Genomic DNA, 18,801 nt, shown 5'->3' on the forward strand with positions numbered 1-18,801 from the left:
AGACCTTTCCATGATCGCCTTTTCATTCCTTCTATTGCTGAAGTCTCAAGGGGCAATACATAATTCAGCCAACCTGAGCCTTGCTGGGATCCCTTGAAGTAGAAATTCTTCCTTTGATAGGTGAGAGTCATTATCATGCCCACACTTTGCAATAGGTCAGGAAACCCAAAGGTGGGATGTTACTGCAATACTGAGTTAAAGAGCAAGGAAAGAGCCAGCTTCTGTGAAATGGGTTTCTGACCTGCTGACGTCCTCCTCGCCACGAGCAGGTCAGTTATTTTAAAATTCCACCCAATGTCACTACATTGAAATTGGGGTAAAAATTTGCCAAAGTTCCATGATTTATATCCAGTGATTCCTAAAGAAATAAAGATTTACATTTATGTAGAACTTTTCACAACTACCAAACATCTCAAAGCACATTACAGCTAATGTAATACTTTTTGAAGTGTAGTCACTTGTAATGTAGGAAATGTGGCAGACAATACATGCACAACAAACCCCACTAACAGCAATGTGATAATGACTATATAATCTGTGTGGTGTTGATTGGAGAATAAATGTTAGCCATGACACTGGGGAGAACTCCCCTTGTCTTTGAAATAGTAACATGGGACATTTTACATGAACCTGATCATGTAGATGGGACCCCAGTTTAACATCTCATTTGAAAGATGGCACCTCCAATAATATCGTGCTCCATAAGAGTGCGTTGGAGCACAATATTATTGTACTTAAACCGTAGAGTGGAACTTGAACCCAGAAACTTGTGACTCAGAGTTGAGAGTGCTGCCCACTGAGCTATGGCTGACAGCGTAGAAAGTGAAAGACTGCGTTTGTGAACACAGGCAACAACTGATACAGGTTCCGACATCATGATTTGTTTATTCATTGAATGTCAACATTCACTACCTCAAGTTACATGTGAAAGAATAGCCGCTTGTAAAAATACCAGTAGGCTACCAGTACCAATGAGACTGCACTTCATAATTTACCATTACCCCCAGGAGTAACACAATGACAAAAAGGAAGAAAACGGAATAAGAACAAGAGGTGGAAGTTCATGAACCTGATATCAATGGAAAGAAGACAGCATTTTATAAGAAATAGGTTTATAATGTCAGTGCAGTTTTTGTACAGAGGAAATGTCCCTATGCTAAGTATGCAATGGCAACTCATTAACGTCTTGGACAAAGAACTCTAATGTGCATAAGCAAACAAGCCAGAAGCAATTCTTTTTAATCTGTACATGTCATGTGCCTAATAAAAATATCACATATCAAAGTATCACGCATGCTATGTTTGTCATTCTTTTACTTGATTGGTTCAAATATCATATTCATAGAACAGAAGCTCCCAATGGAAATGGATGAGAATGAACAACTGAACGAATAATGTAATAATTTATTTTATTAAAAAAGGCAGTCATATCTTGTTGATTTGTTCCTACGTTCAATATCTAGTCTCTTCCCAAGGGAATGTGCAGGAGATTTACAATCAACTGCCAACTTACATACAAATTTCCTTTATCAACAGCAATTACGTCTAATTGACTTCAGGATGTGCCTATAATACAGCAATCCACCTACCTTCTAAATTATGTAATAGGATGCTGTGTTTTACTTGGTACAAAATTCTTATTCTTAGAAAATATCATATCCCCCCAATTTGCTGTGAGCAATACCAGAGGAGATTTTCTCATTTTAAATAAATATCGAATTAATTAAATGTTCGATTAGCTTTGTTTTCAACAAAAATGTCAGCCTCATACACAAAATAAATAATGGCCATGAAGTGAATAATGCATTTCATCTCGATTGCCAAGACTCCAACTAAATCAATTTGAGTTAGGCATTTGGAACTAATTTCAATCCAAATATGTTTTTAGTCTTGACAATATTGGCCAATAAACATGGTCAACAGCAGATTGAAAATCTTCAACCCACATTTTTTTTGGGCAATGTATAAAGTAAACATTAAAAAATTCAAATTCAGATTTTGTCTCTAAATAAGGTTATCACGTAACAAATTGCATAGAAGTATAATGAGATTTTTAAAAAAACAATGCTGACTGAATTATGTAGTATTAGAAGGAAAGTCTAAAAGTTTCGTTAAGGAGGTGCTTTTCAAGAAAGGTCTTAAGGAGAAGACACAAGAGGAAAGTTGATGAGGATTAGGAAGGAAATTGTAGGTGAAAGGAAGAAACAACTGAAATCACAATGAACAGGAGGGTTTTGGCCAATGGTGAGCAAAAGGAATTGGGGATCACAAAAGGACAAAGTTGGGGAATGTTTATAGGACTGGAGGATACTTTCAAGACAGGCAGGTCATATCAGCTACAAGGCAATTTAAACATTAGGATGAAAAATTTAAGTTTGAGATGTCAGGTAACTGGAAACAATTGTAAGCTAATCAATAAATAGGTCGTGTATGTGGTGCATGAAGTTGAAAACAGGAAACTGGAATAAGAGTCAGATATAAAAGATGGAAATGAAAAAGTAAAAAAACTTTAAGAACATATGTCTTGCGAGTATATATGAGTGGACATTATGGGCTTGAATGATTATCCTAAATTGGTTGTTAGTGTACCTATCTGTGCACCCAAGATTGTTCAGCAAATGCTGCCCAATCATAGAATCACATCTAATCGTAATCATTTTGTTTTGGGTTTTGCAAGCGCAGGCTTGAATATAGACTGTTGTCTCCCTATTAGGAACAGCTGGAAAAACATATTTGATAAGATCAGCCTCCATACTGCACAGGCACTGAAATTCGTATGCTTAACTGTGCAGTGGACAGCAATTTTTGGACTTATAGGAGCATCCTATAATTGGAGAATATCACTCATGTTACCACCAGGTATTTCACAGAATGAGTGTCCCAGTAATGAGGTTAGAAGCCACCAGCATTTCAAAAGGTATTTCACAGGATGTGAATTCCAATAAGAAGATTAGGTGTCGACAGTCCAAAACAAATGCATTTTTCTGCTAAAAGGAAATACTTTGGAGTAGACAATGGTACCATTCAGGGAAGACAATACATATGTTAATGTTAGAACAAGGGGACAGACAGGCAAATACAGAGAAAGAATCTTCAGAGGGAAACAATAATTTAATTGGTAAGCTTTTTGTGGAAGCAGTCAGCAGTATCTATCTAGCAGCCTGAAATGAAGAGTGCAGCTACCTGCCTGTAAGCTGGTGCTGGGTCACAAGCCAGAAGCAAGCATGCAGAGTACCTTCCTGAAGGCAGTTAAAACCCATATCTTCCCCAAACCAGGGTGAGATGTTCCTCAATTGTAGACAGTGTAGTAACTATAAGTTGGCTTTTATTACAGGTCTACTGGGTTGGATGTTATTTGGGCAGAGCGAAGTCCTGAAAGAACTCAGATCTTGCAAAGATACTTTGGATCAGAAGGGTAATTCCTACTTAAACTGTGTGAATATGTTTAGTAATCTTGTATGAAACTGTCTTAGATTATTATGGATAAATGTGGATGCTGAATCTGAAACAAAAATACAAAATGCTGGAAAATCTCAGCAGGTCTGATAGCATCTGTGGGGAGGGAGTACAGCCAACTTTTCAAGTCAGGGTGATCCTTCATCAGAGATAAAGACAGGGAAAATAGGACAAGATTTATAATGTAAAGATGGGTGGGGAGGCAGTAATTGGTAGGTATGGCATAGACAAAGGGAATGTAAATGGTAATGATAATGGTAAAGGCTAGGAATAGTACTAATAGCGCCTATTGAGAGATTGGAATTTGTAAATGGCAGAATATGGAAGCCCTGGTAGGGTGTTGGGAGTGGTGGGGGGTTGGGGGGGGGGGGTGGTGGGGGGGGGGGGTGGTGGTGGGGGGGGAGCGAGAAAAGATGGAAAGTGAGATTTTAGCACTGGAAAAATAAAAATAAGAATGTAAAGTAATAAAAACGACTAAACTGCCGAATCAGCACTTTATAACCTTCCGGACTGAGCATTGAGTCCAACAACTTCAAAGCATGAACTCTCTGCTCCACCCCATTTCCATTTATTGCACTATATTTCACTAATCCATTTTTATTACTTTATATTCTTATTTTTATTTTCCACTGGACAGACCTACAGGATAAGCAGCAATTGGTTGATATGCAGGTCCCAGATCTTTTTTAGATTTTATTTGTGTGGGTAAGGTTGACTCGTGAACGAGGAGGAGTAGGTAAAGAGGCTAAGAACTTAAGGGATACAGGATCATGTCAATCTTTAACGGTGAGAGATGAAGAGATATGCAGTTCAGAAGGAGTATTGCCATGAAAAAGTGATAATTTGTGCGATTAATGGTGAAGGGAGTAGTGTTTCATTATCTAAGGCAAAGTTAGAGAGTCTGGTGAAATGTGATGAAGTGATGGTAGGAGTAATAAAGAAATTACCTTTTTCAGGGGTATAGTTTAGATGGATTGCAGGTGGGTTTGACACCTACTGTGGTTGAAAAGCTAGTGGAAAAAAATCAAACAACTGAGGTATCGCAGGAAGTATATCCTGGGATGTTTCCCGACTTTGTGGTAACAAGATCCCAAAGCCATGGGTTGAGATGGATGGAGGAGTAATCAAGAAGTAAAAATAAGGAGACTGAGGTTCAGTTAGCAGAAACAATCTTTGACCAGATGATTGATGAAGAACAAGAACAGGTGGAGGATGTAGTGGACATCTTTAGTTCAGGAAAGTTGGCAGAATTACAACAAGAAAATGCAGAGATAAAGCAGTTGTATCAGAAAGCATACACAGAAGAAGAATCTGAGTGTATACTGGAGTGTTATTACATTAGAAATAATCTCTTAATGAGGAAGTGGAGATCTTTACATATTCGGGAGGATGAAAACTGGGCAGAAGTTCATCAATCTATAATACTAGTGGGTTATAGAAATGAGGTTTGGGGGTAGCTTATGAGGTTCCAGTAGGAAGTCATTAGAAGTAAGGAAAACTCAAATGGAAACACAAAAACATTTGTATTCACCTGGACTGCATAAGGATGTGGTAGAATTTTGCTATACATGTCACACGTCAAGTGATAGGAAAACTTCAGCCTTTAATACCCATTCCGGCATTTGAGGAACCTTTTGTAAAGGGTCCTAATTGATTGTGTGGGATCCCTACCTAAAGGGAAAAGTGGGAATTATATTTGTTGACTATAATGGATGTGTCCACTAGATTTCCAGAGGCCGTTCCATTATGGAATATTACAGCTAAGAGGATTGTAGAGGAGTTATTTAAATTTCTTAACCAAATAGGAACTACCCACAGGAATCCAATCAGATCAGGGATCCAATTTTACATGCAAGCTATTTCAGGAAGGTATGGATAGCTTAGGAATAAAGCAATTTAAATTAATTGCACATCATCCAGAATCGCAGGGAGCATTAGAACAGTTACATCAAACTTTAAAGACCAGATTGAGGGCCTATAGTCAGAATTATCCAGAGCATTGGGATAAAGGAATTCCAACTGTACACTTTGCAATTAGAGATGCACCTAACGAATCAACTAAATTCAGTCCATTTGAATAGATTTTTGGTCATGAAATAAGAGAACAACTTAAATTGATCAAGGAGAAATTGGTGAGTCAGCATTTTGAGACTACATTATTGGACTATAAAATTTTAGGGAGAAATTAACTAGGGCTGGTGAATTGACTAGACTGCATTTAAAAGTGGCACAGAATATGATGAAAGATAAAGCAGATAAGAGATCAAAAATTTGTAGTTTTGTTAGTGGGGAGGAAGTATTATTATTACCAAAGACAGGTAAACCATTAAAAGCTAAGTTTAGTGCTCCTCATCAAATCAAAAGAAATTGATTAAGGTGAATTATTCGATAAGATATAGAAAGAAAATTCACAGGGTGCACCATGTGAATATGCTCAAACGATATTTTGATAGGGAATAAAGCAGGAGGAGGATGTGTTAGTTGCTGCAACTCAGTGTGAAGAAACAAATCCAGATGATTTTGAATTTGATATTCTTCAAATTAGATTGGATAATGAGAAATTGGCATAAATTACTGAGTTACCCTCTGGAGGAAAATCAAAATGTCCTGTAAGAGTTATTAAAATCATGTAGCGCTACAGGTGGAAACAAACTAGGAAGTACAAAAGTAATTGTGCATGATGAAAATGTTGTTCCAATCAACATCCATATAGACTCAATCCACTCAAGTTGGCACAGGTTCAAAAGATGATTTAAAGCAGGAGATGCAGCGAGTGGAGCTCATCTATCGTGATGGCACCATAACAATTATGTGAGGACTATAAAAAAGTTAGTGCAGTTATAAAATCAGATTCATATCTTATTCCTCAATTGGAAGATTGTATTGAGAAGGTGGGACAAGCAAATTTCATTACCAAACTTGACTTACTGGCAAGTACCTTTATCAGGCTGGGAAAAGGAAGTTTTGGCTTTTGAGACACGAAATGGTCTGTATCAATATAAAGTTGCACTGTTTGGAATGAGGAATGCACCTAACCCAATGTCTTTTGCCCTCTTAAGTGACCTAGCTCGCTATTTAGCTGTACTTAAAAGGTGACACACACAACCTGCTAAATGGCAATGAGGGATAGGGCATTAAATGCTGGCTTTACCAGTGATGTCTACATCCCATGAAAGAATAAAATAATTTCACAAGTCTGGATGTTGCTTTTTCATTTCCCTTCCTATCTTCCCAGTTGTACAATGTCATGGATCTGCAGGATCAAGGATTTAACAAGGATAGGCTATTGTTGCCCAGCAACAGGCAAGGACTTGTCAAGTGCCAGCAGCAGCCAGCATTCAAAGTGGAGGATGAGATGTGACCGTTCCCGCTAATGAGATTGACAGACAGAATCAGATGTAAACAGTTATCATTAGGAAACAGCTTACCTAGACAACTAAGAGATCAGTGGAGATATAGATTCTAATTTCAAGAGTCACAGAATGTGAGAGAGGCAGACAACCCAAAGACACAGAGGGAAGAATCCTAAGTACTATGATATAATTGCCAAAACTTGCAGAAGCAGCCAGGCTAGTTAACATCCCACAACCAAGAAGACATTGCAGCATTTAAGGGCTGGAGAGGTCAGTTCTACTGCTCAGAGTCTGAGGGGCTATTTTAACATTGAAATCTTAGAGCCAAGTTAGCATAGGAGGTTTAAATATCTTTGCTGGACCAGGAAAATACCTTTCCCAGACTCAATCATTCTCCTTGCATTGTGTGATAACTACAAGCTGCGTTTGACTACAGATTTACTTAATTTGGATGTTGTTTGGGAATGGGAAAGTTTTAAGGAGTTCAGGGATCGCAGATATACATATTTTGGAACAAATTTCTATATAAACAGTGCGTGTATTTAATAGTTCATATATTTAATTGTCTTGGAGTTTATAGTCCTAGTTGTATGTATTCATCTTTGCTTTAGATTAATAAATAGTTTTATTAAGTGTTACACAACAATTGGGTCGATTATTCTCACTGAGGGGTTTCACATGACTTCTCACATCATTCCAAAACAAAACTATAAACCACCTCCACATCTGACATTTCAAGTTGAGTCGCTCTCACAGATAACTGCTTGGTTCATGACACCAAGTATACATGTTTACCTTTATATTTCTTTTTAATTTCTAAGCTTGAATTTCAATCAATGTTGTTCCATGTAGCTGAAAATTTTAAAGTGTATACACCAAGACATGCCCAAGAAAAACTTTTTTTATGCAAAAAAAATCAACTTTATTATGTTGGAAATTTTTGGTCAACTTAAAATGCTCTGCACGTGACTCAAACTTTTTGAAAGTTTGCGCCTTTTGCGTTCAGTACAGCGCAGCATAATTCTAGGTTTATGCAACAAAACGCTGTATAATTGAAGCTGTTAAGTGAAATAATACCATTTAGCAGATCATTTCTCATCAAATAAAATTCAGCAAGTGATTTATGTATACTGGGAATCAGTTACCATCAACCAATATACTCCCATTAATGATATCAAATGAACTCATACAGAGGGCCTCACTCTGGTGCTGCAGAACAGAGTCTGTGTTCAGTTACATTATATCTGCTTTTCATATAGTTTCCATGGGCTGCAGTTTATGTACCTTGGTGGTAGTCAGAAGTCCATTCTGGATTCAGTAGATAGTCGACTCATGACTTTGAAAAATGGCAAATAATACATCTGGCAAGGAGCTGGCCAACAGCATTGGGCAATGGTGGACAGCACGTCCAATCAGCTGATGAAAGCTGTCTGAGGACAGAGAGGCTGCGACCCTGAAGGAGGTCACACCACTCAGTTAAATGGAGCCCTTCAACGGGATTATGGCAGCTACACTAGAAATCATCATGTGGGGGTATTGGCCCACTGTGGTGGAGATTTTGAATTTATTTAAACCATTGCAGTAGGTAAGTGATTATTTAGAAGTGTGTATGACTATTCTTCTAGTTGGGAAGCATTCAGGACCTTTCCTAAGGAGAACAAAAAACATCACCGGAACAGGCCTTTTGGCCCACCATGTCTGTGCACGCAACATTGTGTGCCAAAACAGCATTGGAATGCAGCTAACCCATAACCCAGATTAAATCAAGTATTTCTGGGGTTAATCAGGCTGTTAACTGCTTCTCTCACCACAGATTTCCAAGAGAATGGAGTCAGGAGATATGGAGAGCAAATGATCAAGGATGGTCTCAAGATTTGATGATAATTCCCCACAAGCCCTCCTACTGGCTGTAAGTGATTGGCAGGAGGGGCCTCATAGCTCCTGACCAGAAGAGGAGACCTTCCAGTCTGACAAACCAGCCAGGATGGTAGTCACAGAGAAGGTTAGCAACTTTCAGGTCGTCCATCAAACCTAGCTTTAGTGTTGCAAACAGCTCAATACTCTTCTGAGACCTGCAAGATTGGCACAAACGGAAGATGTGTTCTGGGTCCATTATGGCGTTGTCTTGAGAGCTGCCCAAGTATGTAAGGTGCATGATGCATAAATGCCACTCTGTATGGCAACAGGAGTTATGAAGGTTGTGGGAAGTAGGTATGGAGATAGCATTCACACCCTGTCAGTGCAATTGGCAGGATACTATCTTTGCCTATTTCCAAAGAGGCTATGCCTGCACTTGCCTCTTCTCCACAGCCCCTGATTCCTCATTAACTTGTATACCTTCTGCAAACTAATGCCCGCTGTTGTTCTGGACAGCTGGCCTTCTCCTTCCCTTCTCGTCTTCATTGAAGGAGGTACCTCCCACAGAACGTATAATGCCCATAGGGACATTGTTTATCACCACAAGCTGCTCAAAGATGACAGGAATACCAACATTTTAAACATTCCCCTGAATGATAGCCCCGATTGTGATCAGAGGTTTATGGACACCAAAGAATTCTGTAAGAAATTAATATCAACAGATTCTCCTGCTAAATGCAAGTTTGGACTTGTCCACTCCCAGCCTTTATATCTAAGCTTTCATGAAACCCTGAAAGAAATTGTGCTTTCCATTGGTTATGCGCCATTCAAATTTAGCACTAGAATGTTTTATTGCAGTCAATTTGACAGATAACTAGCTTTAACAGCCTTTAATGATCAATTTCAGAATGGAAGGCAGGCTATCGATTTTGGAGCCTGCCCACCAAATGTATTATTGCACAGCTGCCATGATGACATTGGGTTCACAAGCTGGGTATTCCACTTTCACAATATAAAATTCAGCCTCATGACTCAGCATCATCAATAAACATGGTAGAAAATTATTCACCAAGAAAAAAAATCCTTTACTAAAAAGTTTAGAAAATCATTCACAAACTTCTATGATGGCACTGATGAGAAGAAATGGTTTTAAATAGTAGTGCCATCTGGAACATTTAGCCTGTATGCTAACAAAAAATGCATGCAAGCGTTCCTCATATGTGAGTCAACACTATATCAGAAGGTTACCATGATAAAAAAAATCTTTAGTTTATTCACTTTATGCACTTCAGGTATTGGTTTAAGATCTTGTGATCTTAAACCCCTCCAAAATCCACCTATTCCACTAAATCATCATCACTAAAATATACTTGCTGTTTGCACTTTTTTCAACCAGATGTACCACTTGAAGCTCACTAAATACTGAAATCCATTTGTCAGTTACTTTTAGCCTCCTTTAGTTCTGACGATGTTTCCTATTCTCATACAAATTTGGGCACTACTCTCTATACTGCTTTATATCCAAATAACTGACATACATGATGAACAGAAGTGGTCCTAGAACCTATCCCTATGAATACAATTGACATTTTCAACCACTCTTTTAAATAGTCCTTAGCTTCTAATTTCTTTTACATCCTTTCTTACCAATTTTGAAATCCAACTTGCAATCCTTCCCTCAATTCTATTCTATTCTCTCCAATTTTCTCCTGCCTGATACCTTGTCAAGCCTTTCAGAAAGCTCATAAGTCCACATTCGTTACTTCCTTAAAAAATAAATATCAGAATAAATAATCCAACTTCATGCAGAGCCAAGGCTATGTATTTGACTATATTTTTTGAATCCCATTTTCCCTTTCTGTCTGTTCTCTTTGCATTAATTTATATTCTCCTTCCATTAATTTTCTCCTTTCTTCCTCTCCTTGCTGTTTTTTTCCTGCTACCCCCCCACACCCCCCAACCCACCTCTGCCCCACAAACCTGGATGCTAGGCATCCTTCAGGTCTCACCCAAGTGGCCAAGGCTCATATGTGAGCCAAGACAGTAGTAGCAGACTGTTTTACCAGAGGTCACATCGCAGCTGTGCCCTCACCTTACAAGAGCCTCCACAAGGAACACTCGTTTGGAGAAAGCACTGAGGGTGGCAAGGGTTCAGAATGTACTCTGGGTAAGGAACTTCAATGCACATCATCAAGGGTGGCTTGGTTGTACAGACAGAGCTGGCCAGATTCTAAAGGACATAGCTGCTAGATTGGGACTGCAGCAAGTGGTGAGGGAACTTACTAGAAGGAAAAACATGCTTGACCCCATCCTTACCAGCCTGCCTGCCACAGATGCATCTGCCCATTGGTAGGAGTGACCACTGCATTGTCCTTGTAGACACAAAGTCCCAACTTCACATTGAGGGTACGATACCCTCCTGAGGTGTGTGGTACTACTACTGTGCTAAACGGAATAGACTTCAAACAGATTCAGCAATTCAAGGCTGGGCATCCATGAGGCACTAATGGCCATCAGCAACAGCAGAATTGTACTCAACTACAATCTGCAACCTCATGGCCTGGTATATCCCCACTCTACCATTACCACTAAGCCAGAGACCAACCCTGGTTCAAAAGAATGCAGGAGAGTATGCTAGAAGCAACACCAGGCATCCCTAAAAATGAGATGTCAAACTGGTGAAGCTACAACATAGGACAACTTGTATGCCAAACAGCATAAGCCGCAAGAAATGACAGAGCTAAGAAATTCCACAACAAATTGATCAGATCTAAGCTCTGCAGTCCTGCCACATTCAGAGGTCCCCAGCAGCACAGATATCAGTCTTCAGCCAATTCGATTCACTCAAAGTGGACTGGGTGCCGCAAAGGCCATGGGCTGGTTAGAGTCATACCTAGCACAAAGGAAAATGGTTGCAGTGATTAAAGGTTAATCATCTCAGCTCCAGGACATTACTGCAGGAGTTTCTCAGGGTAGTATAGTAGGTTCAACCATCTTCAGCTGTTTCATCAATAACCTCCCAAAATAAGGTCATAAGTGGAGACGTTTGCAGATGACTGCACAATATTCAGCACCATTCACAATTCCTCAGATACACAAGCAGTTCATGTCCAAATGCAGCAAGATCTGGACAACATCCTAGCTTGGGCTAATAATGGCAAGTAATGTTTGCGCCACATAAGTGCCAGGCAATGACCATCTCCAAAAAGAGAGGATCTAACTATTGCCCCATGAAATTGAATGGCATTACCATTGTTGAATCTCCCACTATCAACATTCTGGGGATTACCATTAACCAGAACTGAACTGGACTAGCCATAAAAATACTGTGGCTACCAGAGCAAGTCAAAGGCTAGGAATCCTGCAGCGAGTAGTTCACCTCCTGGCCCCCCAAAGCCAGTCTGCCATCTACAAGGCACAAGTCAGGAATGTGATGGAATATTCTCCACTTGCTTGGATGAGTGCAGCTTAAGAAGTTCAACACCATCCAGGACAAAGCAACCTACTTGATTGGTACCCAAAGAATCTGTGCAGTACAGGAGGAGGCCATTCAGCCCATCGAGTCTACACCAACCATAATCCCACCCAGGCTCCATCCCCACAACCCCACATATTTACCCTACTAATCTCCCTGACATTAGGGGAAATTTAGTGTGGCCAATCAAGCTAATCCACACATCTTTGGACTTGGGAGGAGCACTCGTAGGAAACCCATGCAGACACAGGGAGAATGTGCAAACTCCTTACAGACAGTGACCCAAGCCAGGAATCAAACCCGGGTCCTTGGCACTGTCAGGAAGCAGCGCTAACCACTGTGCCGCCCATAAATATTCAATCCCTCGACCACCGATGAACAGTGGCAGTTGTCTGTATTATCTGCAGTGCAGGAACTCACCAAGGTTCCATAGGCAGCATTTTCCAAACCCATGACCACTACCACCTAGAAGGAAAAGAGCAAAAGATGCCTGGGACACCACCTGGAGGTTCTCCTCTAATTCACTCACTGTCCTGACTTGGAAATATATTGTCGTTCCTTCGCTGTTGATGGGTCAAAATCATTATGGGCGTATCTACACCTCAGGCACTGCAGTGGTTCACGAAAGCAGCTTACCAACACGTTCTGAAGGGCAACTAGGAATGGGCAATAAATGCTGGCCTAGCCAGCGATGCCCACATCATGAAAAATGAATAAAAAATAGGGACTGACACAAATTTAAGCTGTGCACAAAATGAAGAATCCTGGCCGGTTTCTCTCACCATGACACCAGAAATAATCAGCCCAATCAGAGTATTCTGCCAATGCCCCAGTGAAGATTAGCAATTTCAGCACAGATGGAAGTAGAATGGTTTGTATGGCCCAGAAGCTTAAAACTTTAACCTGCTAACACTTCAAAGGAGTTAATTTTTGTAAATTTTGAAAAGATCCAAGTTTCTTAATGAAGTCAAGTATACACTAAAAAAACAATTTTGGCAAGATGCATAAAGAACTTACTCCCATTGAGGACAAAGGTTGGGGAAGAAGGCTGCAATTGAACCAAAATATGATGGCAGTTTGGTAATGAAACTATGCAAAATAAAACTGAACACATAACATGGGCAAAAGAATAAGTACTTCAACAAAAAAATGTAAGATTACTTTTAAGGTGTACAGGTGTACAGGTTTGCGGATCTCACTTATGCAAATGAGCATTCTCATGACAAAATCATAGACTTAAATTTGTTCCTATAATCAGATAAATTTATTATACTGTGATGAAACTTCACTTGTGTTGCTATTTGCAATGTCAATGTAGTTTACAGCTAGTGCAAAGCACAAACAATATAAGCACAGACAAGGCCCATTTGCTTTGATTCAATAATCTAATATCATGATGGCTACATACTTGTATTTTCAATTTAAGTTTTTTCTTTTAGAACTCAACGCTCTCTTTTTCTACATTAAAACAAAAGCCACGCAAAAGCCTTACTGTAATCTTCACAAGAAGTTTGAACCATTATTTAATTCAAGAGTATAAAGTTTAGCAGCAGTATTTTAGACGTGCTTCTTATCTGCAGCTTGGTGACGCGCGATAAATATTATATCACATATTATAAAGCTTGTCAGTTGTATATGTCTTTTTGACAGCACAAAATGAACCATGCATATTTGCCACTGAATAACGTTTTCAGATTACGCCTATCATTTAAATGATTAATCGCTGGTAGATGAGCTGAAAGTTAAGAAACATCAAGCAATAAGTAACACCACAGATATCTTTATACATTTTTCCTGCAGATAACTGAAAGACATTTATCAGGTAACTGCACTTATCTCTTAGCAACAAGTACAACTAACCTGTATCTTTGGTAATCACTTTCATCGTTGTCCAAGCTAACAAGTTCATTGGGGCAGGCTTCATTTCCAAGGAGGCTGAGGTACTTAAGCCAAGGCACCACTTCAGCTAAATGATCCAAAAGGCTGTCTAATTCAGTTATGTGTCAAAGGTCATGGTTAAGGATTCAATCACATTAATGAAAAAGCATTTATAGGGAAGCAGTCATAGGTAAAACAAAATCATATACATCAGAAACTGACAATCAAATTTACTGCAGCACTCAAGACTTGTCAAAGTTATTGTTTAAGGGGCAATTCACAGCTAACACATGTCAGAATTTTGGCATATATTGAAAGAATGTCCCTCTTTTTAGTTCACTTTCTTTCAAAGGTTCAGTGTGAAACATTTAAAACATTGACAAAATGATGGATGTTGTGTGGCTAAATGGTAAGCAATTGTTGAAACTGAAACTTTTCCAACAAGGAAACAAACAGTTACTTCACACGACATCCATCACAAATACATTCAATCCATTGTAAAATGAGTCTACAGTGGCAAACAATAACAACCTTATTTCCCCGCAAGAATATAAATGGTTGGCTGATACTTTGTACAGTCAGAATTACATCTCCAGTAAATTCTGAAAGTCAATGTTGCTGAACTTTCATTGACTCTGCAGGGCTCTGTTAATTTAAAAGACAGCAAAAATTGCCTTTTGTGAGGGTATTTTAAGGGGTTGTACAAATGCCATAACATGAAGAGTGTTTATTGCAAATCCTTTAGTTAAAAGATCCATGGAAATTGGAGGTCATCTTTTGTCTATTTGAAAGCATATTTGTGAATATTTCTTTAATTTTCTCTCTTCCTTTTAGAATTATCCAATGGATATCCCACGTATATTTATCCCAATATAATTCAAGTATGCACTCAATGAACATCATTTATATACTATAGTGCCAATTTCTTGCTCTTCGTCCATTTAGTATTCTCCATGGACCTGATTTTATCTTGTTCATTATTATTCCAGCAGAGGGCCCCCTTCCATCCAAGACAAACTCCTGCATTTCTTTAAAAAAGAGCCTTTTTTTTCCATTAATGACTACAAAACAATTCCAAACTGATGATGTAAGTTTGTGAATTAACGTGCCACTACTAAATTTCTGGTATGCCCGCCAATGAAGAGAACACAATATGCACATGAATAAAATTTCAATTGATTTCCTTTAAATTAAATGTTACATAATTTGCAATGTCATTGTGTAAGAGGATATTTGGTTCTTGTTGATTGTCAGGGTGTGGAGATGAGGTAACCTAGGCAACTTCAGGTCATTTCTGAGAAGATTGTTGTCCAGGATTAGCTCTTCCAGGCAGATGAATTCTTCCAGTCCTTCCAATGACCTGTGACAATAAGGGAACAGGAAAAATGATATGCTACTAAATCAGGATGGCCATTATCCACGGAAATAAATATTTCAACCTTCCCTTTCATGAACTGGAAAGTTTTGGTTTTAGCCTGACAAGCGAGTGAATGACAAGAATTAGTATCAGAGAGAGAACTGGCACAGGCTCACATTTTTCACACTCTGGCAGGATGAAGGATGGGGGTCACTTAGTGAGTAGCCAGGATCTAAAACAAAAGGTTTCAGATATGCGGCCTACAGGATGAATTTGTCAATGTCTTGTGCCTTGAGGCACCCAGCCTTCCCTGACCCAAACCTTCATTCCCAAGATAAATAACTCTGTCACAGTTCACCTTCATTCCCTGGACACAAATTTAAGTTGTCATCCATCATTCAGTCCAAATATCATTCCTGTGCGGCTAATGAATCTAGTTTTACCATCAAATCTGACCACTGTGCAATCTGAAGAGATGAAGAAATAAAATAAAATGTGATATTTATTATACAAGACTTCTGTTACCAATGAGAAACATGTGAAACCTCCCTCTTCACCTTTCTGCACATGGAAAGTCTATTTAGGAAACTCGTTGGTTTATAAGCAACCAATAGCTCATGTTCTAGTATATTTAAACATTAAAAACTATTGTTTAAACCAATAATGCTAAGCAAATAGAATATTCTTATCACAAGAATCAGAAAATGAATTGGAACTGGCAAATGGAAAAAATATATCTAAATGCTTCAAGGAAAGAATAAAACAAAATGACAGAGCATGAAGTGGACAAAGGCTCTGGAACACTAGAGGGAGTTGCCTATTGAATCGGCCAGGCTCAATATTAAAGCTCGCTTTAATATCAGAAACAGGCCAAACAAATTCTGTACAAATCCCCTTACACCTGTCTGATTTTGACAATTTTGCCATGTAATGTTATTAGCTGCTCAGTTAAAAGGAGCTGCATCACACAAGGGCTTTCTTATTAATTGTTGTCTTCATGTCATCAGCTCAACATGCACTTTGTGATTTAATCAGCTAAATTCACAACCATAAGCCAAGGGAAGTGGGGTGGGGTAAACGAAGAGAAGGGCAATTGTGGGTGTCGACAGTTTCCTACAGAAATCCCCATTTTTTGTAAAGGTCTGCTCTTTCTTCCTTGATATTTTCACATTTTCTCACCACATAGTTGAAACAAAATGAATCATAATGACTGATGGTTGTTTTTGCACAGTTTTTGTTGGAAAGCTGATGAACAATGTTATTTGCCTACTGTGTCCTTCTATTCACACTGCTCTAATGACCTGAAAGCTGCCCATTATCTCACCCACAGGTACTATCTCCTTTATCTCACTGCAGGGCTCACACCATTCTCCCAAAGGAGTCCCAGCATAGCTAAGAGATTTACATTGCAATTTCCAAAGTCACATCAAGATGACAAAACATCAAAATGCATTTCATCCTGACCGATTCAAATGGAAAGAACTTTAAGTTTCCACTGTAATTAACCCTATCCTCGTTAAGATAATTATGATCAAGCTCCCTGTCATACCTAATATCCCAGAATCATTGCCTATGGCTCACACTTCACCCTCATTATCTTACAAAAATGTTGCATACAACAGGCAGTGGCAACTGCCCTCCCTGCTGGGCACCAAGGAGACTTTTTTTTAAAAAGGGAGGGGGCGATGTGTTGTAAGGATAGGTCTACACCAGTGTGAAAAGGCAATGTTTAGATTCAAACAAAGCAGCACAGACTGGGGAGTGACAGGCAAATTGACATGCTGTTCAGAGGGCAAATGATAAATGTTTGATGAATTGGCAAATGCTGAAGGAGTGATGGGCTTCATATGTGCATAATGGACTAGCTGCCTTTCAGTTCTGATTGCCTGCCAAGATAAGAGACCATAATGAATGGGCGAACAGAGCCCTGCCATAAAAAAGTAGGATTCAACTGGTTTTAATAAACTTAATAAAAGTGCAGAAGCAAGAGACTGCCGTTGAAATGAGATGTGAGAAAAGAGTGAGATTAGATCTATTTTAAAAATCTTGACGGTAAAGTTGCAGAAGAAAAAAGCAGGAATAAAAACAAAGTTCTGTCACAGGGACTGTGAGACAGAGTGCCTCCGGTGCACTGGGTGAATTATAGACTGCCTCTCAAGATTCACAGCTCTTCATGGTAGGAGGTTAATATTCTCACATGTCATTAGGTCTGCTGGCTCCACTGATGGCTCATTGAATCAGGCAGCAAATTATTTCCTCATGCTGGAAAAGACACTACACTTCAAAGGGAAGGAGCCAGGGTCAGACTGGCTCTGCAGTTTGATTAATGACTCAGGATCAGCAGAGGTTGCCTGTAGGTATGAATGTGACTGAGGCTTTTGACAACACTGACTTTAGAGCATGGCTTGACCCAGGCCCTTACTAACTTTGTTTCTAACATTGCTTTTGAGTGACCTGATGGGGACTGTCAGTTAAGTTTATGACCCTCTACACTATGCTATCAAAGATGGGGAGTCAGTGTCTGCAGAGGTTGATAGCTATTTTTTGAAAGTGCAACTCTGCTGAACAAGTCTTTGTTGTAGTGACTCTACTCGGATTATCCTTATTACCGATATATTCCCTTTTATGAATCACCAGTATTTGTTGTTTCACATTTTTTCACAAGGGCTGATTCTCCTTGATGGGGCAAAACAACTACAGGTAGTTTGTTTGACTCTAGAAGCAACACACTGAATAATACTGAGAAACTGTCACTTCTATTCCTGTGATCAATTGTATTTGACGGATGTCTTTGACACAACTTTGCCAATTGCTTCTACTAAACCACTCCCCACATCAGAATACATCAAAGCATGTTAACTACCTCATCCCACTCTCACTCCTTAACAGAAAAGTATTTTAACCCAACAAAGTAAAATTTCAAAAGTTAGGCTTTAAAGTACAAAGGCTAAATGGTCTTTCATATCACTATGTGCAATTTCAAGTCTTTTCACCCTAGGCGAGAAACAATCTCAATATTTGAACATGAAGTTGAAATAAAAATGGCTGATTATATAATTGTGAGTAGGCCTAGGGCTTCAGCAATAAAGAACGGATTAAAGTCTCTACCACCTGTGTTGTCATTCTCATGGGCCCCATTACCACCACCCTATTCATTTTTTTTAGCCAACAGATTAAAATGCAAGTGCCACAATCTTTGATCTTTCATTCAGCGATGTAAATCCATTGAAGCCTCCAACATTTTCTGCTGTGGTAATTAGTACTCATTAAAAGACTGTGCAGTATTTTTCCCAAAGAAATTGCTTTTACAAGTGCCTTCTATCTTTGAAATATACGCATCACTCACTTTCTTTTTAGCTAATTCATGTAGATCAAGTAGATTAGTGACTCCATTATTTCAAACACAAGGGAAAACAACAGGTTTT

The 18,801-nt window shown here is 39.0% G+C and overlaps 1 protein-coding gene across 1 annotated transcript in view; it reads right to left on the bottom strand.

Annotated features, from left to right (window-relative positions):
• lrmda (leucine rich melanocyte differentiation associated) overlaps positions 1-18,801 on the bottom strand; it is a 1,032,656-nt gene that overhangs the window by 337,685 nt on the left and 676,170 nt on the right. The window contains exons 3-4 of the mRNA XM_080215717.1: positions 15,253-15,379; positions 14,002-14,141 (exon numbers count right to left, since the gene is read on the bottom strand). Coding sequence (XP_080071843.1) covers positions 14,002-14,141; positions 15,253-15,379 — 267 coding nt within the window. The remainder of the gene's footprint in view (positions 1-14,001; positions 14,142-15,252; positions 15,380-18,801) is intronic.

Source organism: Carcharhinus amblyrhynchos, chromosome 31, assembly GCF_965287045.1.
Source record: "Carcharhinus amblyrhynchos chromosome 31, sCarAmb.v2.hapA, whole genome shotgun sequence".
In the NCBI taxonomy this organism is placed as follows: domain Eukaryota; kingdom Metazoa; phylum Chordata; class Chondrichthyes; order Carcharhiniformes; family Carcharhinidae; genus Carcharhinus; species Carcharhinus amblyrhynchos.